At 39.5% G+C, this 24,280-nt stretch overlaps 1 protein-coding gene across 1 annotated transcript in view; it reads right to left on the bottom strand.

Annotated features, from left to right (window-relative positions):
- The window catches only part of poc1a (POC1 centriolar protein A), a 56,961-nt gene that overhangs the window by 14,727 nt on the left and 17,954 nt on the right, over positions 1 to 24,280 (bottom strand). Inside the window, exons 8-9 of the mRNA XM_048172984.1 lie at positions 19,217 to 19,285; positions 19,041 to 19,145 (exon numbers count right to left, since the gene is read on the bottom strand). Of these exons, the coding sequence (XP_048028941.1) occupies positions 19,041 to 19,145; positions 19,217 to 19,285 (174 nt within the window). The remainder of the gene's footprint in view (positions 1 to 19,040; positions 19,146 to 19,216; positions 19,286 to 24,280) is intronic.

The raw sequence follows: 24,280 nt of genomic DNA, 5'->3' as shown, positions 1-24,280 counted from the left end.
CACCAATAAAGACTGATATTAAACCCAAGACAACAATGATTAAAGACACTAATAAGCACTTTTACCACCTCGAGCAGTTTGTGTCAAATGTACATTACACTCCCGTTTCTTTCCCAGAGTTTGTCTTTGAACATCAGCCTCAGTACGTCTGATGAGTAGGAGGTCCATAAGAGTAATGAAACATTTGCACTGCCACAATGAAACTGAAACCAAAGACAGATGTCTGTGTGTTTCCAAGCATATAACTGCATGTAGTGATTGTTCAATGTGATTATTGTTGAGCGGAGCGCAGGAGATCAGATTGTGTGACATGACTTCATGAATGAATATGGCTTAGACTGATGAGGACTGAACAAGGAAGATCAAGAGTAAATAAAGTAAGTTCTCAGACCAACAATCAACTGGCAAAGCACAAAGTTCAGAGATCAGAAGCTTCAGGGAGACTCTGTTCAGAGCAGAGTGTGTTGTGAGAACAACACTTCCAGCGTGGACCATATGGAAACTGTTCTTGAAAGTGTAATGTTTCAATTAGTATCATCTCAAAAACATCAGAGATGGGTTTTCTAAAGACACATTTGGTCAAAGGGTACGGCATCATGTCTAAGTTCTTCTGAGAGAGTCAATAGGGAAAAATAAACAGGCAGTCAGCTCGTTCAGAGAATAAAGTCGGCGCTCCCGCCATAAAGCGCCTCTTGGACACATCTGGCAGACAGGTGCCATTCGAGTGCCTCTTCCTGGTCCAAGCTAGGTAAATATTTGCCTGTGTGACCCTGGTGATTTCAAGACAAATAGGGGTGTCTGTTCAACACAGGCTGATGAGATGGTGGAACAAAGCCACCCCGCTGAACACCAGCAGGTCTGAGTATGGTAAATATTGAGTCCTCTAAACCACAGCACACTTACTGTAGTTAGAGGGCCTCTACTTATCACAGATGCTGCCATGACTGTGACTACAAAATGTTCAAGTACACTAAACAGAGAGACTATCTGTCACGGGTGGCTGCTATTAACAAATGCACGAAGACGAAGATATAATCAAAACAGTCTTTAATCCAAAATCCAACAAATACATGAGAATCACGGGGAACACAGCCACATAACTTAGACAACACCGGACCATGAACTCAGGGAAGACAGGGCTTAAATAACAAGGAGAACTAATGAGATAATGAGCAGAACAGGTGAACAGAATCATTAGTCAGACATACTGGAAAAGTGGGTCAAATGACAGGCACAGGGAAAACAGAACCTAAACACAATGAAAACTAAATCAAAACAGAGCATACGCGTTACAGTAGCCCCCCCTTCCGGAAGGCGCGTCTTCAAACAAACAGAAAACAGGCAACCCAGTCCATGGGGGAGTGGAAGTCAGGAGTTGCCAGGAGCAGGAGTAGCCAGGCAAGGACCCAGGCCACAGCCAACACGATGATCCAAAGGGGAGTCGTAGGAGGGAGGAGCCATGGTGGACACCTGGAAGGAGGGACCAGGGATGTGATCTCCTGCGACATAGCTGGTTGTGATGGAGACCACACAGAGCTGACGAGACACGGAGCCAGGTTGACACCGCAGGTCCGGAGGGCCAAGGTGGAGCTGATGGCTCGTGGGAGCGAGGCGGAGGCGGGGACCTGGAAGACCGCGGTGGACAGAGAACAATGTTGGAACCAGAGAGAAGGTGGAGTCCGGTGGAGCAGTAGAGATGGAGAGCTGAGGTGCAGCTGGAAGCCAGGAATCCTATGGTGGAACCAGGGTAATGCCTGACCAAGGCGTAGACGGGGAATGAGGGAGCCCGGTGAAACCGATGGGATGATGGGCCATAGTGGAGCTGAGAGAGCATTGAGCCAAGTTAAAGCCGATGGGGCGGAGGACCGGGATGGAGTCTGGGGCTCTGTGGCTGGAGGCGGAGATGGGGAATCCTCACACCGAGGCGGAGCTGGGAACTGGAAGACCCGAGGCAAATCCACTGTACTGCAGGGGACCAACTGTGAATGTGGGCTGGTAAACAGGAAGGCTTGCATAGAGGAGGTGGGAGATGGAGGCTGGGTGGGAACTCTGAAAGGAGTTCTAATCTGGGTGGAACCAGCAGGGACACAGGAAGTTCTAGCTGGGCAGGACCAGTGGGGACAAAGTTAACCAAGGCTGGGTGGAACCAATGGGGAAGGGAGATTCAGGCATATTCCCAGAGTCCAGGTTTAGCTCATTCACAGCAGCAGGAAAGTGACCAGGGCTTCAATCACAGTCCTCTAGTTCCACTAGTACTCCTTAGGGGATGGGTGCTGTTGCCGACTCGCGCACCTGGTCAAACGTGTCGCTGGGCTCAGGTTTCGGGGCAGGGTACGGCTCAGTTGGGCTCACTGGCACGTTATCTCCAGCAGGCTCAGGCTCCGTGTCTGCAGTGGAATCAGGCTGTAGCTCCGTCTGGCGGGGTGAAGGCTGACTGGGCTCTGGGTCTGGAGTGGGGACAGATGGTGAACAACGAATTGTTGTCGCTGTTACCGTTGTCTTGAGGACCGCTCCAGGCATAGCAGGCTAATGGCAGGAATGTCCATGATGACATGGTGGAGAAAAAAAAAAAAAAAAAAAAAAAAGGGAAACAAAAATGCAGCAAACCCTAACAACAAAAAAACTGTTTTGGTTTGGTGTTCGGTCACGGGTGGCTGCTATTAACAAGTGCATGAAAACAAAGATACAATCATAATAGTCTTTAATCTAAAATCTAACAAATACAGGAGAATCACGGGGAACACAACCACATAACTAAGATGACAATGAACCATGAACTCAAGAAAGACAGGGCTTAAATAACAAGAACTAATGAGATAATGAACAGAACAGGTGAAAGGAATTATTAATCAGACACACTGGGAAAGTGGGTCAAATTACAGGCACAGGGAAAACAGAACCTAAACACAATGAAATCTAAATCAAAACAGAGCTTATACAGGTTAAACTAACATCCCTCAAGTCATCCCATTTAAATAACTTGTCCTGCCAGCCACAGTTTCATAATGAACCAAGAATATGTTACACTTCTCATACTATAGTAGGCAACATTTGAAGTGGATCAAAAAGTTGTCCTAAGAAGAAGGTTTTAGGACAACTTTTATGAAAGGTTTTGATCCACTTCAGATGTTGACTACTATAATATAAATGTCTCTGACATTGTGTTTTGTGATATTGCAGTGATCTGCAGTGATGTGCTGTGAGTTTAACATGGGAATGCAATGGGCACCAGTTACAAATTATTTTCACATTTGCGTAATCTCTGCCATTTTTGAGAACAGATGATTTCAGCATTTCACTAGATTTGTTAACCTGTTTTCACAGAAACTACCGTATTCTGCCCAAATAAAAGGCCTGTTCACACTAGGGCTGCGCGATGTATCGTTTTAGCGTAGATATTGCGATGTGCGCAACCACGATAGTCACATCGCAGGCAGTGCAATGTCTGGTATAGGGATCGTTAATCCATACAAACCAGGCACCACATTATGAAACGCACACGATTCTCAGATTAATTGCAAAGTTTAACCATTATAAGGCAGGAACACACCAAGCCGACGGTCAGCCGTAGGGCAGTTTTTCCTTTGTCGGCCGACTAAGTTTTCTCAGTGTGTTCCGCACCGTCGGCTGAAGTTGGTCCTCGTCGGCTTTTTTCTGCCGATTCGAAATGTTGAATCGGCGTCGGAGCTCGTCGGTCCGTCTGGACATCTGATCATTCTGATTGGCTGTTCAGATACTGCCACCTGCTGGTTTGGAAAGGCATTTCATCTCACGCAGGCGCAGAACTGATGTGCTACTTGGCCGTCGGCTGTTTAGCGCCAGTTTGGTGTGTCAGGGCAACTTTGGACACAGACGCTGCCGACGTGAGCCAACCCTGCAGTCTGCTTTCGTCGCCACTAGTTCGTCGGCGTCGGCTTGCTGTGTTCTGGCCTATAGAGTGAAAGTTCATCATTTGCACAAGTTTTAGGTCCTGTCAGTTGTGTGCAGTTGACACCAAGAATGATAACTATATTAGTGTCCACACCAGGGCACGATTTTGTTCTGTTTATTATAAGCATGCTACAGATTTGTCGTCTGTCTCTTTAAATGCTCAAGCTCTTTAAAACAGGAGGGATTCTGATTGGCTGTCAATGTTTTATCATTCATCAGCTGGAAAAGATCATTCTGAAAGTGATTCCAGCAATATTGTTCCTCTGTGTGGTTGTTATTATAGTTGTATGGTGGACTCTGCTATTCTTTTACATTTAGAACGATTTTTAGAACTATATCTTTATCGTTGTCATCCTTGGTGTGAACGGACCTTGAGGGTTTCACTCTTGTAAGTAAGAAATTAAGACATAATCATTGAAATTTGATTATAAAACTAAGTATTATTATTTTCAAATGGTTTGGCTTCATAAATACACCAGTGTGAATGTGATGTGGATTCACAAATAAAAATAGGTTTGAGTCCACTGTAAAGGTACAAGTCAATGCAAAGACTTTTTGCTCTGTTTACAACATTTTCAGACCACCAGGCAACATGCAAAAAAGCACTTATAAACCCTCAGCAACCACCTTATCAGCCACAGAGCATCAGCCACGACACCTGAACATTATCTTCACAAATCCAGTCACTGTAGTATTCTAAACAAGATATGCGTGTCTATTTTCCAAGGCCACGAATAGACCCTTTTTACATTTCTGGGGTTCTCAGAAGTGGAAGTCTTCATAGTTGTGTAAACTTCTATAGCGGTGAACGGAAAATACAACAATGTAATTTTTACGTCCCCATTTGCTAAGAGGGAACAAATATGGAGATTGATAAAGATTTGCAAACACTTCCTCAGCCGTTGTATTAGACACACTCACACGGCAGTGTTAACCAGTTTTTTTTAATTAAATGCCAAGGTAATATAACACGACGTGTAATGTTATAACTGTACATTACATTTTTTTAAAGAAAGCACAAAAAAACCCTGCTAGATGTACAATGTTAATAACTGTGAAAACGCGTCATCACGGCCTGTGGTCCATTAATCATCTATTGTGGCCGGATAAGCACAAGGCGGTGAATATTTGAGGTGCAGTGAATGACAGCAGTTGTTGGATTCCTTGATACTGCGGAGTTCAGAGGCAGCTGTCACATTCCCTCAGCTCCACCTGTCAGACGCGGTGGACGTGGAGAAGCGCTCATCCTGGCCAGCACATGAGAGGGAACTCTTTAATCAGCGCCAGCTCGTCTCCAGTGACTCAGCCCTGCGCTTCTCAAGGATATTTATGACAATGGCAAGCGTGGGATCGTCTTAATCTCTCCCTTGATTCGTTCACACGGAACGGAAAAAGGTGCATTTAGTCATCCGTTAGCAGCACTGAATAAATTCAGCTTGGATTTTGGTCTTGGTTCTCCACCGACGGTGCGACACAAGTTGTGTTTCTGCAGTGCCGGGTAAGTGGCACTGCCCGGCCAGTTCAAATATTTACTCACAGTGAAGTTTAGCCTTATATAAACCATGTGCGGCTGCTCCGGCACACTGCCGGCCTATATTTAATCAGGCTGGGCTGGTCTGGATCAGAGTAAAAAACAGTTCAAATACTAGATCCTCATGGCTGGAACAATGGAAAATGTTTGGTCAAGCAGCATTATACTTGGAAACACACGCTCTGAGCTATTAGATGCTTTCTGTTCTTATGCATCAATTACATGTCTATTATTCATCAGTGTGACAAAACCAGGTCATTCATAATAGCGTGTGGTGAGAATGTACAACTTTCAAATCATTGCAAAGAAAATTTCAGTTGAATTAGTTACATGAATGCTGATTATGCAACATTATTGTGGCAGTAAAAGAGTCTAATTGAAGGGAATCAACTGCACATTCACTGAAGCATATAGGCTTGTTTATTCACCAACGTTTCTTGTATCATACCTTGAGAAAGGCTACTAGCCGAAACGTTGGTGAATAAACAAGCCTATATGCTTCAGTGAATGTGCAGTTGATTCCCTTCAATTAGACTGCAGTTTTTTCCTTCAACTTGCACCTCTGCAGGTGTGCATTTGCTATGCCTGAACAAATCGATTTGTATTATCTAACATTAACAAGATGCTGTAAAAATATATATTGCTCATTGTTAGTTCATGCATTAACTGCTAAACATACTGTAAAGTGTTACCCACATTTCTATTGTTGCTTTGATTAATTAGCACTGTATTTTCAGAGTCTTACACCATAAGTGTCACATTTTTTACATGACGTATCAAATTTCATGTGGTTCTGCCCACCTGTCCTCGAACTCATGCATTTATGAAAACACCTGATTAGAGAATGTATGTGGATGTAGGCCATAAATACATGAGCTTGTCTTTTTGTTATCATTAATTGTACTAAACAAACATATTGCGAACATGACAGTCTTTAATTGAACTACATTATGTATAGTTGTGGAAAGGCTTGAGCCGTGCAGAGAGGCAGATCTTGGCGGTGGAACTGCAGCTGAATGTTAAGGAAGAGCCCGACGAAACAAACACAAAAACATGAAAGCTGAAGAGAGCTTATGCTGAGCCAACAGGCTTCCAAAAAGCAGGATTAACTCTTGTTGAGAGGTGGACTTATTCACAGCTCAGCAGTAAAACAGCTGCTCAAACACACACACACACATACACAGTGAGACACACTCACGCACCCTTTAACACCCTCACCATGAATCACCTGGACTGGAAAAACCAACAGTGGAAAATTTCCTGAGGCCCCAGTGAAACTCTGAATTGCACTGGTCTGACGGATCCATCAATAGCAGCTTCCTCCATACAGTCATTCATCAAGAGCCGCCCCATGCAGCAGTGCACACACACACACACACACACACACACACACAAGAATATTGAATAATGAATATAAGAATATATAAGAATGTTTAAACATTTTCAGTGTTTTTTAAGTTTTCAGGCCACCAAAACGCTGTTGTCGTGTAAATGTACGGCCAAAACGCATAAAAAGTTTTCCGTTTTTAGTTGAAAACAGTGTAAGTAAAGGACCCCACAAAGTAATAAATACAAGTTCACACACACACACACACACACACACACACACACACACACACACACACACACACACACACACACACACACACAATGCAAAGGCCAAAGAATGGCAAAGAGTTTGATTTATAAATTAATCACACGTTAAGAGAGTTGTTCTCATCATTTACTGACACTCGGCGCTCCACTGGGGATTTCAGTACACACAAAAATAATTAATTGAATGAATGTTTTTAAGAAATGAATGCTGTTTAACATAATTAATTACACATTAACTTTGACAGCCCTATATGCTTCATCTATTAGGCTTTTTAAAATAGTTAATATATCAATGTCAGTTCTAATTTTAGTAATTTATATGAAGTTTTAATTTATATGAACTTTTGGTTCAGGGTCCAAAATTTATTTTTAATTACTTGAGAAAAGGCTCCAGAAAGCAACTGAACTACACTTTGTTTTGCTGACTTTACACAATTTTGTGTCGTTTCACCTTTATTAAAATCAATAAACCGTGTGCGGAGCATTATTTGCATGGTAAAGCGTCAGTTATGTCTTCAGTTAGGATCCTGTGTAGGCAGCGAGGCAGAACTAGCGTATCATTTGAATCTGAAGTTAGTCTGGTTTGATGAGATTAATGTGAGCTCTAAAAGAAAACAGTTTTCACATTGACAAATGCTCTAATTTTCAAAGACTTTGTGCTGCTCATAAATGAGGACATTTGGGCCAGTTAGGACTTTGTAAATTCATAAAGGAAAAATGGCTGAAGATTCTTTCCCTCTGAGAGTATCTCTATTTATCTTCATGTACGATGAGCTTCAAGCTCAGGATCATGAGGTGGGAGGGAGAGAGATGGAAAGAAAAGACAAAAGCAGCAGAGAGAGAGCAGCACAGGTCTCACACGCTGCTGCTCTTTATCGCTCGCTCTTTGTTTCTTAGAAGTGTTCTTCATGGAAGCTGAAAGATCAGCCATTAGAGAGCGAGAGAAAGAGAGTATCCTCGCATAAGAGCCTCCAACCTGTCAAACGCAATTCTGTGAAGTACGGCCAAGCAACTGCCACAAGGAATTATGGTATTTTAGTTTTTCCTAGTAACCTGACAGAGGGAAATATTGATTTCTCAGAGTTGAACTCTGAATTTCCCTGCATTGCATACATCACATCACATCATACCACAAGAGCTCAACAATAATGATGGCTAGGCCGGAGTTTTTACATTTTCTGTGCTGATTTTGGGGCAAAATCTGCGGAAAGCATTTGAAGCAAGGTCAAACAACGCATTTATTACCAAAAGACAGATAAACAAACACGGAGGGCGAGGAATATGTACTACTGCGTGAATGCCAGCTGCTCTAGTTCTGTGGAGATCAGCACACATGTGACTTGTTTCATGAATTCTGCTAATGTAACTGGGGCAAATTCACTCATCAATGGTACTTCAACTTACTTTTGAAACCACACCAACGTCTATAACAATAACATCCTAAACTGTAAAAAAGATGATTTAAATAACTTTACAGTTCAAATAATACAAGTTTGACAAAACAAATTCTAAGATGATAAACCACCCATTCAGCATAATAAATGATTATGTATGTTATATATAATTGGTCTGAAGTCAGACAGGCAGAATGAAAATGCAAATTCACTTTCTGATGGCACTTTTGGAAAAGCAGAAATACAGCGGTTACCCCGGTTGACCAATACCACACCAGCTACAGGTGGAGAGGAGCGAGAGTGATAGAGACAGTTCAGTGGATGGGATCATTAAGAGCCCATGACTGATAAAGGCCATGGAGGGAATTTGGCCAGGACACCGGGGTTTCACCCAGGGCCTAAAACTTTTTGCACACCTGCCAATGGCCAGTGACTTATTTTTTACTGGCCTTGTAAAAAAAATAAGGCAGTTATGACACCAACATTTTGAAAATTCACAATTCTCTATTCCAATTTTGATACCACAGCTAAAACTACTATCCTAACTAATATACATTTAAAACATTATTTAAGACAAGTAAACAGTCAATAATAAAATATGAACAAATAATCAAATTACAAGCAAAATCACAAATAAATGACAGTAGTTTTCAGGTACAGAAATTCAAGAAAGTAAGCAAATGTAAAATAACACTGCATAGTCTTCACTGTATGAATGAAAAATCCTTATTAATTAATCCTTATTAAAGTTACAAAAGTTTTTCAGTCAAGAGCAGTGAGTGATTTTTTTCTTTGCTCTTTATTAGACTATTAGGCTGCTGTCACTTTAAGAGTGAACGCACAGATCCAATATACAGATACTGTACACGTGTGTACTTTCTCAACTGTTTACGTCCACTTAAAGGATTAGTTCACTTTCTAATTAAAATTTCCTGATAATATACTCGCCTCCATGTCATCCAAGATGTTCATGTCTTTCTTTCTTCAGTGGAAAAGAAATGAAGGTTTTTGATGAAAACAGTCCAGGATTTTTCTCCATATAGTGGACTTCACTGGAGCCCAAACAGTTGAGGGTCAAAATTACAGTTTACAACGATCCCAAGATGTTGTAAACTGAGATCATTTATGGTTAAAACATATATAATTTATTAATTTCTTTTTTTTTAAAGAAAATGTCCGATGGTTTCTCCAGATAAGACTCTTATTCCTCGTCTGGGATCATGTAGAGCTCTTTGAAGCTGCACTGAAACTGACATTTGGACCTTCAGCCCGTTGAACCCCAGTGAAGTCCACTATATGGAGAAAAATCCTGGAATGTTTTCCTCAAAAACCTTCATTTCTTTTCCACTGAAGAAAGAAAGACATGAACATCTTGGACGACATGGAGGTGAGTAAATTATCAGGAAATTTTAATTTGAAAGTGAACTAATCCTTTAAGACAGGGATGTGCAACTGTCTTTAAATACGGACCACTGGACCACTCGGATGATCAATTTTAAAAGATTTGAAAAGTAAGTAATGGAAAGATTGTGTTCAGATTATGATGTTAATACTAAATCAAACCAGGAAATGTCGCTATTTCCAGATGATCCCTGTATTAATTACAGCATACGATGTGCATGCTAATGTGAAAGTTTACTAAAATGAGCAAAAACATGATATTTGAGAAACGAGAACACAAATTAATCATACAGTTAAAAGAAATAACTGATCATCCTCCATAAAGCGGGCGCTATTTACATCGCATATCGTGTGTGAACTCTTGCGTTACCAAGACAACGACTGACTCATTTGTATTACATTACAAAGAGCTCCATTATCAGCCCCACAGTGGAAAACGAAACCATATCCGTACCGGCCGGCTCGGATCCCTTAATAAAAAGTAAATTGAGTAAGACTGTATGAAAGGTGTGAGTGTGGATTAGTAATCTGGCCCCCTGGTTTGGCCCTTGTCAGTATCAAAGTTGCCCATCCCTAAATAACCAACTATGTTTACTGCTATTTTTTGACATAATTTTGTGTGAATTCAAGTTCAAGACGACTATGAAAGAGCTTGCTTTAGTATTCGCGTGCTGTCTGAGACGAGGCTTTCAGGGCGAGCGCACACTGAACTTTCCTCACTGAAAGAGTAATGGAATGAGCGCCCTTTCACGTCTTCTTGCGCTTGAACATTTAAATTGTCAAGGCTTAAACTTTCGTGATCACGCAGCGCTGGCCTGTCAACAGTCCCAAGCGTTGTTCAATTTGTTCAGATTTGTTAGAATTCATAAAAATATTACCGGCCAACTGAGGAGTGACACCGTTTCATACACTTGCCAACGATTGCGTTGATGCTCGCCGAGTGTTAATTTTAGGCCCCTACTCTTTACGAGAAGTGCCATGTGATTTTTATGACCACAGAGATCAGGACCTCGGTTTAACGCCTCATCCGAAGGATTTAAGAGCAGATTGAGGTGATGCTGTGTACGCCAGTCACGCTGCATCCTCACAATATAGAGCTCAGCATCGCTGGAGAAAAATCTCAATTGTGCTGTACAAACTGCTTTCAGCACACATTCTGTAGGCGTATCTGAGTGACTGTGTTACAGTCAGAATACATCTTACAGCATTCAGTCGATATTTTCACTATTTGAGAGTGAATCTCACAAAAGAACGAGTTCAGGCACATTTCATGTCAAAATCAAAGGGGTAATGTTTTGAAGAAATTGAGCGGAAAACAGCTGTTTTCATGGATCATTAATGTTTTTCTTTTGCAAAAACAGACTATTTACATTGTAAACTTGCAGTCTTTAAGTGATGCATTTCAGAGGATAGCGTGTGTATTGTGCTCGTATGTCTGCGCACGTGAGCGCGGCGGAGGGGGTGAGACGCACAGATGTGGAGCAGAGAGATTACACGCTCGCTGTGTGTGAGAATCTGATCCCAGCATGCTTCAGCAGCGTCCCTGTCTGTACAGGACAATCTCATTCACCGCCAGCGTCACACACAGATGTCTGACCAAACACACATGACAACTGCCACATCAGACCAGCCACTGCTGGACATTCAAACACTTTCTATTCAGTAAATCTGCCTGAATCCAGAAGATATAAGGTGGCCTCAAACCGACTCGATCCTGAGATCCTGCGTCTGGATTAAGGGCTGAGAGAACTGAAACGGCCACTGACATCACGTGAAGCTTGTGAAGCAAAACATGAAGCAGGGCCTGAAATTAGTTTGTGAAAATGGAGGGAATTCCCTAATGAATTATACGAATTAGCCACCAATTCAGCAAAATAAAAATAATTACGAATTGCGATGAGATTGTGTTAGTGACTCCTATGAGGGGATTTTCTCATTTGATAGGTGAGGTGGAAGTCATATTATAGACATATTAAAAAAAATTACAATCGGTGAATTACGCTCCTTTATGAAAATGATCAATTTTGAGGTTAAGAAGACTTACAGAAATCTGAAAGCATGCACCAGATGGTGCTTCTGGGTAAATGTGTGTTCAAGTCCTCCTGGGAAGGTCGTATTTACGAGTTGGGAAGTTGTTATTACGAGGTCAGGTGTGTTCAGGTCACTTTGATTGGAGCGAGATGACAATGTAGCGTTTCTACAGAAAATTCTGCAAAAAGTTTTTAGCTCTATTTCTACAAAACTATGAATAATAAAATCATACATCAGGTGTGTTTTTGCTTTTTAATGTATTTATTTAAATGATAATGATGCTGTAGTAAATCATTAGATATTTTATCATAACTGTAAAATAGTGTATTTTGTACATGAAAGTTAGCTAGTTGTATTGTACATAAAAAAATATATGATTTCATTCATTTCAGCAAATTTACTGTCGATACAGACGCACGTCCTGATATTACTGAGTTAGATGCGTTCCTGGGTCAACATATTTTGTTGATCCTGGAACAACATTCCAGTTTGAAAATTTAGTCTTAACCCTATTCCTACCCCTAAACCTAACCCTACCCATAAGTTATCCCAAAAATCAGAGGGAAATGATAGATGAATAACACTGATGTAGAAGCACCAATTCACGATTTTAAGCCTAAACTTGACATAATCTGTAAACTTGTCCCTCAAATCTGATTGGTTGATTTGAATGTTGCTCCAGGATCAACAAAGATGTTGACCCAGAAACATGTTGAACTCAGCAAAACCAGGTTCTGCGATACAGACGCTGCATCATCAGACATGATTTCTCACCTCGTACATCAGCTTAAAGAAAGTTCATAATTACGACACTGTGGAGGCTTTCATGTGTTCAGCTCATAAATACCATCTTTCTGACATGACTCGAATGCACTATAATTTTCATAGCCTACACACACTGCACGGAAGTCTGATTTCAAACGTTGAATTAAATTTATTATATTTAAAGAAAATCAAATAAAGTGTTGTTCAGCAAAGCTCAGCCAACAGATTTTCACTTTTTCATAACTTTGCATCGTTTGCTTCACTGTATTAATATTTTACACACTCAAGGTGTTATCTGCCAAATAAGAGGTAATGTCTTCTGTCAGTGCGTGTCCACACAGAATAAATCACTAGGAACTTCCGTGTTCAGGAAAAGGAGGATTGTGAATAAATGTTTGTGGGAATTTCCTGCATTGTAAGCACAGAACTAGCACGAATGAGTAAAACAGTATCCGCAATCTAGTGGCAAACCTCAGGCCCTGCTGCAGAGAACGAGGATGTGATTGATGGCGTTTCTTTACCCAGTGGTTATGCATTCATCCCTTCAGGGCCGGTTCATGCACAGCTTCAGTGACACTCAATCAACACAGACTCCCTTCACTAGTCCACAATAACCATTATAACTGAAGACAGTCAACACTGAACACTGAGAAGTCAGAGTAGAGCTCTTACTGAGGGGCTTTTAAGTTTATAATGTTCTTTGAGGTCCACTTCTAATGTTATTACAGATTTTTACATCAGAAAACATCCTAATTTTGAAGAAATAAGCCATTTTCTATCCTGTTTTTGAGCCTCTCTTTGAAGGCATGCCACATTCAAAACGCCCACTGCTGTGATTGGGTAACATTTTACATATTAAAATCATTTTCAAGGTACTTCAGTCTGTCACAGCGCGGTAATTAATCACCTTTATTTTAATTTATTTCTTATGTATTTGCGAGTTATTATATTAGTGTTGAAATGAAGACGCTACAGAAAAGTGCTTATCTCGTTACACAGTTGAAACATTATTGCACATTTTCCTGTTTGCGTCTGTCTCGTATTTACTACTACATGACATGCGTGAATCGGTAGGCGGGGCTAAAGAGGTGATGATGTAGAAGTAGGCGTCGATCTTCTTCTGCAGAGGCGTGTCTTTGACTGAGACAAAATCCGAATCGAGTCATTTTGGCAGCTTGGTTTCAATAAAAGCTAACGAGGAAGTTTCTAAAACTTACAGGATATTTTTATAGTGATCTCTTATATGTCAAAAGATCAAGGAAAATTTGTTTTCTCAATTCATGACCTCTTTAACATCCAGCTTCATACATTTAAATGCTGTGCAGGTCGTTTGTTGTTGTTTTTATCTCATTGAACCTGTTAAAAAAGAACCAATCGATCACAAACTCCTTCAGTAACATTAGGGCTTGTGGGTAATATTAGTTGGGAATATGTACAGTAGCCACAAATAAAAATAAATGTATTTGCATTCAAAATATCAAAACGAGGCATTTATTTGAAATATAGCAGTTTTTAATCAAAACATTGCACTCAAATTGGAAGAAATAGAGAGAGTCTTGATTTTGTGTTCATGTTCCTCTGTTACTGTGATGAAGTTCAGTGATTCTGAGAAATTACTTCATATAGCCATGAAAAATCAGCTGGATTATGAAAATAATGTCAAGACTTGCTTAGAAAAGTTAGTTCTGAGGGAAGCTCGAGCGCAGATGCCACTTTATTTGATGTTTTATTTCTAAAGCAATGCATTTCAGACATTTTAAAGTGTCCAACATTGAACAAATACTTATGGAGCCACTGTAACGTCAATATCCAGCAGAAACAGAGCACCATCTTCAACATTTTATGATATGGGATGCACCAATGATGGTTTAACATAGACAAATGTGGGTTCAACCTATGCAAATAATAATTTAACGATCAGAAAGCAAATGGCATTTCATATGATTAGTGAATGACGGACTGCAGCCATAAATCTTGATGCGTTCAGAGCCGCTTCTCTTCCACCGCGATCGCCGTGCGCTGCATAAACCAGCTTCAGACCAGACCCAATATGATCATTAATGAAGAGTCTGAGCTGAGAACGCAATGTACATACACATGACTAACCCAGGGTCATCTGATGAATTCACCGTTTCATTGAAGACTCAGACAACGGCTGAACATTAGCGCCATTTAACATTTCCAGGAAACGGGCTGAACTTGTGAAGACATGTTCAGTTTTCAGGTTCCTCTAATTACATCTGACAAATGTAATGAGTCTATCAAGGCCATTAAGAAGCCCTGGAGAAAGTGCTTCTGTGAATTACTGTGCATTTGAGTTTGACATTTCCAGCATATGCAGTCTGACAGCTTCACAGAACGTCACAGAAATCTCTCAGCCGCCTCTAAATGGACCTATTAGCTAAAAGTGCTCAGTAACACACATCTTCTGCCCGCCGATCACTTATGAAGCGCTCAAGAGTCACATTAAACAAACCTATTCATGTATGGTGAAAATCACATTCAGGCCCGCGTCACTAACAGACAACACAGAATTTATGAAAAATAAAAAAACATTTAATAAATTATTGAATTGTTAAAGATTTACGAATTGATTAGAATATTAAAACTTTAAAGGGGACCTATAATGCCCCTTTCACAGGATGTAATATCAGTCTCTGAGCAAATACACGCCGTTTTTGTGTGTGTCCCTTTAAATGCAAATGAGCTGCTGCTCTTCTGGAAAGGGGGCGGAGCTTTAACAGCTCAACAACAACAAAGCTGGAGAATCTCACGCAGCCAAAATGAGGATTGTCAGTAACGGTGTTCAGCCTTACATTGTTCAAACCGGAGTCGACACTGATGGAGAGACTCAGGAAGAAGTTACAACTTTTAGTCGTTTCTGAATGGTTAGTGGATAAATTGATGTAGTTGCTGTGGAGTTGATTCAACTCATCCACTAGCATGTGCCGTCATGTTCATCTTTTGTGCTAAATCCGTAAGGACGCCCACTATACATAGCGTACCTGTTTGTCAAACAGAGTCATATGCACTGCTATCAGTGATTTATGATTGCTGTCAAATGCTGTGCGTGCTCTAATATTTTTTCCAAAACATCGCTCGGACAGAAACATTCCTCTTTAATCAATCGATCTCGCCAGGGTCAACTTCAGCCTATCTAAGCTAACGAGACTCTAAATAGTGTTCAGCGCTCGTCTGTGCAGCAACGACAGAACAGTTAACATGCTTTTGCCATGACGTTAGAGCTGGTACACCATTGTCGCTTGCGAAAACGAAATGGCGGCGCTGTGGGTGGAAACATGCAGATTAAGGGGCGGTAATATTATAATAAGATCCCCTTCCTACATCACTAGAGGAGCGAAATCTGAGCAGGTCACATGCTTGCAGAGAAAGTCTTGCCAAAACAGTTACTGTCTTTTTTCATGTTTTCCGGATTGGTAGATGCACCGGAGGCTGATTATAGCACTTAAACATGGAAAAAGTCCGATTTTCATGATATGTCCCCTTTAAAATAAATCCAGAAAAACGAAAAACGAAAACTTGGAATTTGAGAAAAATAAAAAGGAATTTGGGAAAAAATAAAATAGATTTTACAGGGCCATAAAAATAATTATTTTTAAAGTTTAATGATTTTAATTAATTAGAAATGCCTTTTGGATACTAACATTTTATTTAACCATTAAAATGGAATTCAGAAAAATTTAATTGGATAAAACTGGAAAAAAATAAAACAATTTGTAAACTGATTTCATGGGGCTTTAAAAATAATATTTTTGTTAAACTTTTAATTTTTGATAATTTATTTTTTATACTTTTTTAAATAATTCATACTTTTGGATTTTTTATCTAATAGAGTAATTAAAGAAATATTAATTGATTATCAAAATAATCATTAGTTGCAGACCTACAAAATATGAAATCAAAATTAATCCAGAAAAATCAATGGAAAAATCTGAATTTTGGAAAAATAAAACAGAATTTGAAAAAATAGGGCTCTAAAAATATCATTTTGGTTAAACTTTTAATAAGCTTTTCTTAAATTGTACAATTTGGGAGGAAAAAAACAAAAACAGCAAAAAACACAGATTTCACTGGACCCAACCATAGACTGTAAAACAAATGGTTTCCATCGTGGAAAAGTGGAGCCGCCAGTGTCCCAATATGGCGCTGACATCTTGTGCCGATCGGGGACCCGAGTCTGTGCGGAGCTGAGCGAAGCGGAGCCGCGGGATCAAGTCAATCGCAAGCTTCCCTTTACAGCACGCGTGGGCCCAACACATGCATGACGTTTTAAAGTCAACATGAAACTACATTCATAGAGATGAGTATTAATGAAGTTCATGCTGTTACTGAGACACACAAAAACACAGGAACACAAGTAGAGCTCTTTCCTTAAAAGCTGCATGCCATCGATCCGTGTGGAAGTGAACTCAGGTGGGCAGGAGACAGCGGTGAGCCGAAACTCTACACGCGTTCACCTACACCTAATGACAGCGTTTAATATTTAACCACCATAATGCTGCGCTCTTCCAGCTCCCAGCCTGGTGAAACGGCACGTTCAGGAGCTGGTAAAAATAGTGAATCAATGTTGGTCTGGAAGCCATTATTTAAACATGAGACTGTGAAGGTCAATCCAGCGACTGCTGAGATCCAGAGCGGCTGAGGCCGAACACTTCCGCTCTGTCGGCAGTCGGCCGAGCGACATGTGCGGGATGATCCGTTAAACGACTCTACTGCCCAACGTGGAGGAGAAGAGCACTCGACGCGAAGCTTAAATCAGTGTGATATGGACAAGCATGGACAAGTTAAAGCTGTCAATAATAAAAGCATAAAAATAACTGTTCATTTCATTAGAAGCAAAATAAAGTAGCGTGACTTTCACTGCATGGAAGAACAGCATGGATTGTGCAGTGGCATGGGAAGACTGACTCATTTCAGAGAATCTTTGTCCAGATGGTTCAGTGAACCGGTTCAAACGGCTGAATCACAGACACACTTGAGTCATCATTCAGTCGAGTTCCCAGAAGCCCCTGCACAGCATTTGCTTCAGGAATGAGAGACATATTTCATTAAATACTGAAGTTTTCACCGGTTTTGATTCAGATATCGGGGTGTTTATTAGATTTATATGTTCGTGTACATCTGACGCTGTCGTCCTCACTGTTATTGATCAATAAATGAGCCGACTCACTAATCTTCAAGACTTGCACTGCAAAAACTGTCTCGTTTTCAGCACAAATATCTAAACATTCTTAAATCAAGATACATTTACTGGAGAAGAGAAATGACTGAAGATATTCAGACTTGTTTAGTGAAAGAAATGATCAAAATGAAGTGGGTTTGTGCTTAAAACAAGAACAAATATCTGCCAGTGGGGTCAGAAAAATAATCTTAAATTAGATTAATTTTCTGACTCCATTGGCAGATATTAATAAAACTATTACTATTGTACAGTAGAATATGCTTCTCAAAATTCCTCTGTGGTAATAAGTAATAATCAATAATAATGAGTAATTATAATTAGTATTTTAAGGAATATCCCACAAATTTTCATCAATGTTTTAATTTTTACAGTAAAACGTTGTTGTGCAGCACTGTTTGCCAAAACGTAAAGATTCACATTGTTCAAATTTAATTTGATTACATTTTAAAAGATGTAATGTAAGAGTTAAAGTTTTATGCATTAATTTGATTACAGCTGTTTTTGATTAATAAATGTGTATTAAATCAAAACACAGAAACTATTGTTGTAAACTGTTAAATGTTTATGAATCTAACTTATTAGACATACATTTTGATTATTAAAATGTACTTACACCATTGAAAGACAAAACAATAAATCAGATTTCATAGAGTCCTATAAAGATCCAAATCAACCGGTCGTGTTCGCAGCATCACAGCGCAGCGATGGTTCAGTGTGAACTAATGACAATATTTCTTTGATACTGAATTAATATTTTTAGGATATAACTTGTCTCTGATATATTTAACCCTTATTGATTTTGTAGGTCATAACTTCCCCATACACTCATTATCAACAAATCAGTCTCAAACATCAAACGTGTGATGAATAACGAGAGCTCTTTACTGAACACAGCGAGATGAGTCACGTGAGATGATTCAGTGAGGAAGTGATTCATGCCTGACTCTTGTGTTCACTTCAGACTGATTAAGCAATCGGCTTCACTGATTCATTAAAAAGAAGCAGTTTTTTGACCACATGTTGCGTTGCATGTTGAAGGTTTGTGAGTGCAGTCAGTCAGGCCTATGCAAAAGACCGTTGTTTAATTTTCAGTCTTTCTCTCGTCACATACTAAAATATCAACAGCAGCAGATTCAGCAGAGGTGCAGGACACACTCAGTTATTACAGTCATATGTTGTGTGCGTTTACCTGTGCGGGCGGCCCGCTGTAGCCGCTGTGAACGGAAGCAGCACATCTCTGCTCCAGCACTGCGCTGTAATCCACACGGTCAAAGTTCGTCCTCCACACCATCACCTGCAACAGGTCACATGATGAGCGCTGCGCACTGCAGACGCCGCACACTCACTTCTGTGTGGATAATTCACCTGTTCATCAGAGCCGGCCGAGGCGAAGTAGTCTCCGGTCCTGGAGAAGCACACACAGGTGGCAGGACCCTACAGACACGCACAGAAAACAACATTAACACAAACGCTCAGCTCTGGAGGAACAGAAATGATGCTTCTCAGAGTAGTTAAAAAATAATTTGATGTTGTATGCTTGATTTATACATAAAACAGCAGCTCCTTCACCCCACAGTGGAAAGTCAGTCAACTATTCCCTTAAAAACTGCTTTATTGTGCACTGTAATAGATGGACGCCAGTCCTTTCCTTCTATACACACAATTATCAACGCCAGAAGAGAACAGAAGAAAGCCCTTGGCCAGTCTGTAGGAGGAAAATTATAGCGTCATGATGCCATATTGACTTTGGCTGAAGAGAGCAGGTTAAATTTAGGCCGTACATGGTGCTGAACACAGACCAGACACGGCTCTGGCAAAGCCAAACCCCACACACACACACACACACACACACACACACACACACACACACACACGCGTGCCGCACAAGCCCTGAAATGTAAAGGCAAAGCATCTCGATCGCCCCCAGGTGGCTGGTCCCAGTATAGGTCATAAACTCCGCCCTCTCCATGTAATCTAATGGGACGTGAGACAAACTAAACAATTAAATTACACTTAAATAATTTTATTCCAAATATGGTTTCTGTCATTTTATGTAGTTCTTATCACACTGTTGTAAGTTCAAGTGTTTGTTTGTTTTGAGTTAGTTATTTGATGCTATAAAAACGGAAGAGTGACATCATGATTGACAGCTGTGATTGACAGCTTCTCTGAGTGAGCCACCAACAGACTTTTTTCTGGAGTTTCAGGAGGAGATTGGAGCTTTAACTTTAATTTTCACATTTACATAACTGTTTACTTCACACAGACATAATGAGTTGTTCTGCAGCAAACTGTAATAAATGATTCTGGAGCCTTGATCACTTCATGCTCATTATACTGAGCAAAATCAGGTCCCCAGTTCACTACTGCACAGACTCGGGTCCCGAATCAGCACAAGATGCCATATCGGGACACTGGCGGCTCCACTTTACTACGATGGAAGAGAGTGGAGGTGCGTATTTTTTTCCAGTCTATGACACACACACACGCCGCAGTGCATGCTGGTCCTCACTTCACCGACATCTGCTTTTGTGCTGAGTCTATTTCTGAATTCCTGTTATATTAATATAATATAATTATATAATACATATTTTTACATTATTCAGCAGCTAGTTTAAGGTTATGTGAGGTTACATAGACTGGTTTTATATTGCAACTGGTCACTGTTTCTTTTATGATTTTCATTCATAAAATAAGGAAATAAAAATAAGGGGGCAATAAAAAAAGGAATAACCTTTTTTCCTTCACTAATTTACTCTAAAATGGTGCTGTGGTCAAATATTCCATGTCTTCAATCCATTAACATGAGCTCATAAAAACTGCATATGTATAATAATTATACTGTAATGTATAAAAAATGTAAAAGAACAGGGGGAAAAAAATGTTTAAAACAGTCTAAGATTAAATATAGCTGGACACTGCTTGAAAATGTGTAGTTTTTGGGGTCCATAAGATGTTTCACAGAAATTAATACTTCATCAAGGACACATTAAACTGATCAAAAGTGACAGTAAAAGATTCAATTTCAAATAAATGCTGTTCTTTTCAACTTTCTATTCATCAAATAATCCTGAAAAATGAAATGCATGACGTTTCCACAAAAATATGAACTGTTTTCAACATTGATAATAATCATAAATGTTTCTTGAGCATCAAATCAGCATATCAGAATGATTTCTGAAGGATCATGTGACACTGAAGACTGGAGTAATGATGCTGAAAATTCAGCTTTGATCACTGGAATAAATTACACTTTACTATATATTCTTTCTTTCTTTCTTTCTTTCTTTCTTTCTTTTTTAACGCCATACCAGCTTCAAAGGCTATATTCATGGCGAGAATAAAGTATAATTAAATCAAAGGAAGATTAAAAAAGATGTTTCAAATTTATTTCCTCTAAAAATCTTAAAACCATGCTTGGGCTCACTTGATTAAAAACCTTTTCAAAACTATCAACAGAGTAAAAACGGTTTCTCACAGGGGTAAATGGAATACAGTCTAAAAGGATATGTTTAATGGACAATGGATTTTGACAAGATGAACATTTTGGATGGTTTTCTCCTGTGAGTAAAAATTGGTGTGTCATTTTTGAATGTCCTATTCTACATCTTGTATATATAACTTGATTCCATCGTTCATCAAAATAGGAATTATGTTTTTTCCTCACATCAGGATTTATTTCACGCAACTTATTATTTAGACATTGATCCCATTCTGATTGCCATTTATTTTTGATGTATTCTTTTATCGTTTGTTTTAAGTCTGTAAAAGGTATAGAACACTTTATTGATTCTGTGGATAGTGCTTCTTTTGCTGCATTGTCCGCTTTCTCATTTCCAGCAATTCCTGAGTGTCCAGGTACCCAGCAAAAGTAGATGTTAAAAGCCTTTGATTTCAGCATTGATAATGTAATGAAGATCTTGACTATTGTTGGATGATCAGTTTTCATATTTTCCAGTGAATCCAGGCATGATTTTGAGTCAGTCACTATTAAGAATTTCTTCTGTGAAGATGTTTCAATAAATTTTAATGCCAACAATAAAGCGTTTGCTTCTGCTGTGAAAATTGAACTTTGATCTGGAATATGTATTCCTTGATGTACTTCACTCGTAGCAAAAGCTGCCGCTACCTGGTTTCCAGATTTGGATCCATCTGTGTATATTGGAGTATACTGGGGATAAATAGCTCTTATTTCTAAAAATTGTAGCTGATAATCATTTGGGTGTGTTTCAGATTTTTGATTCTTTGATAAATCCCACAAAATAAAGGGTTTTTTGATATCCCAAGGAGGAATTTTGCAAAAGTGGGTTTGTTCCAGGATGTTTAAATCTAATTTGAGATTTTCCAGATGAGGTTTTATTCGTAGACCAAATGGACGAATATGATTTGGTTTTCTTTCATACATTATTGAATACTGGGTTGAAAAAATGCTGGATGTGCTGGGTTTCCTTTATTTGTTTTTAATTTATTTGCATATTGTAAGGCCAACTTTAATCGTCTGTTTTCCAAGGAAGGTTCATTTACTATATATTCACATAGAAAACAGCTGATTTACACTGGAATAATATTTCTTTTTTTTTTTTACTGTTTTTGATCACATAAATGCAGCCTTATATATATATATATATATATATATATATATATATATATATATATATATATATATATATATATATATGGATGATCAGGAAGTCTTTGTTCATCCTGTGCTCATGGAGCATAAGGTTTGGAGTGTAACGCTGTGGATGTCAAGCATCCATTCACTGGATTCGTCACTGGTGTGTGTGACTCACATCAGGCCCTCAGCAGAGGTGAATGTGTGTTACTGAAAACCATCACAAACCTCCTGAATGAAAATCTGCCCTAAACCAGCATCTTCACACATGTCATGTTTTCCCTCAGAATCAGCTCTCCATTAACTATAGTAATACCAAGTACACACAAACAGCAGTTTATGCTCACATCTGGACTAGATTTCCCCTAACGTATACTAGACAAAAGACTCAAGTAACTTAAAGACCACAGCCTACATTTCCTAAATGTACAGGCTACTATGAACACAATCTACATGCTGCAAAACATCACCAGAGATGAGAAGGTCACTGTGAAATACATACTAAAAGTGTAACATCACCTGACTACACCGCGTACTTCAGCGCAGTGCTGTTGAACGCTACGACACGCTTAGACCGAACGTGTTCCAGCCTGAGGAGTGTAAAGGCGTCAGAGGAAGAGGATCAGATGACGGCAGATGAACATGAGGAATGTGAAGCGGTGAACACGTCTGTAACACGGACATTCACACACATGTGCGCACATGCTCAGAGACGCACTCAACTACACCACTGCAGCAACATCTGCTCAGTCTTCAGTAAAACACGCCAACTATGTACAACTGACTCAGAATAAGACATGAGGGTCAGATTTACTAACAGCTTCCGTCAGCTCAGACCCTCTTTTGGCATGAAGAATTGCTGCCAGGATTGACTAAAGACACGCAGTGAGAAATGAGCGATGGAAACACGGGAACGGTTATTTCTGCGGCTGATCTTAGCTAACGCATTTGTAGTAGTTTCCCTTTCAGACGAAAGAGAGTACTGAAATAAATCATGCAATGTGATTTACTAAGGTTTCTGCTAAATATTTGCACCATTATTTAACACCCAAAGAAAGCACTGATCTATATAAATGACTGGATTGGACTGAATGAGGGCATCACTGACTGACAGCAATAAGATTAAACTATACTCATCTGATTCAGTGGGACAAGATTAGTGTTTAGAATATATCTATGTAAATAAACTGAAACTTCAGACGTTATCTATAACGTTTATGGCGTTTTCAGGCAGGATAAGCGATAATTAGAAATTGTTATGCACCGACACAGGAACTGAACTAACAAAATATATTTCTGTATGTATGGAATTATGCAAGAAATATTAAGCATGAACATACAGTAAATCTGAGATTACTAGCAGAAACTGATTTAAATATACAATAAATATTACAATACTTTCAATCCTCCGTTACTAAACTGCAGAATACTGTATTAAAATCCAAGATTCAGCATCATCTCAGAGCGACAGTATAAATTATTAGAAATAAATCTTCATGTCTTTAAATTCATACGCAGTCAGCGTCATTTCTCTAAAGCGTGTGTATTATTTCCAGATGTCTTTTTGTTGACCAACATCCACTTCAGACTCTTGGAGATCTTGGAAACTGTTAAAAAGCTACAGATGATATGAATTAAGTGGAGACTTCAGATTTAAAAACAGTTTTCTCATTAAAATCAGATGATTTTCTATTAATTCAGTAGAATGTGAGGGAACACCACTATGGTGTCTTCTAAACACACGCTGTGATAGCTGGAGGAGGAATCGCAGATGACGGAGAGCGTGTGGAAGAAGCAAGAGAGTCTTCTTCACT

The sequence above is a fragment of the Megalobrama amblycephala genome, linkage group LG21 (assembly GCF_018812025.1).
Source record: "Megalobrama amblycephala isolate DHTTF-2021 linkage group LG21, ASM1881202v1, whole genome shotgun sequence".
Taxonomy (NCBI): domain Eukaryota; kingdom Metazoa; phylum Chordata; class Actinopteri; order Cypriniformes; family Xenocyprididae; genus Megalobrama; species Megalobrama amblycephala.
The sequence above is the reverse complement of the archived record's forward strand: the minus strand, read 5'-3'. Positions and strand labels throughout refer to the sequence as shown.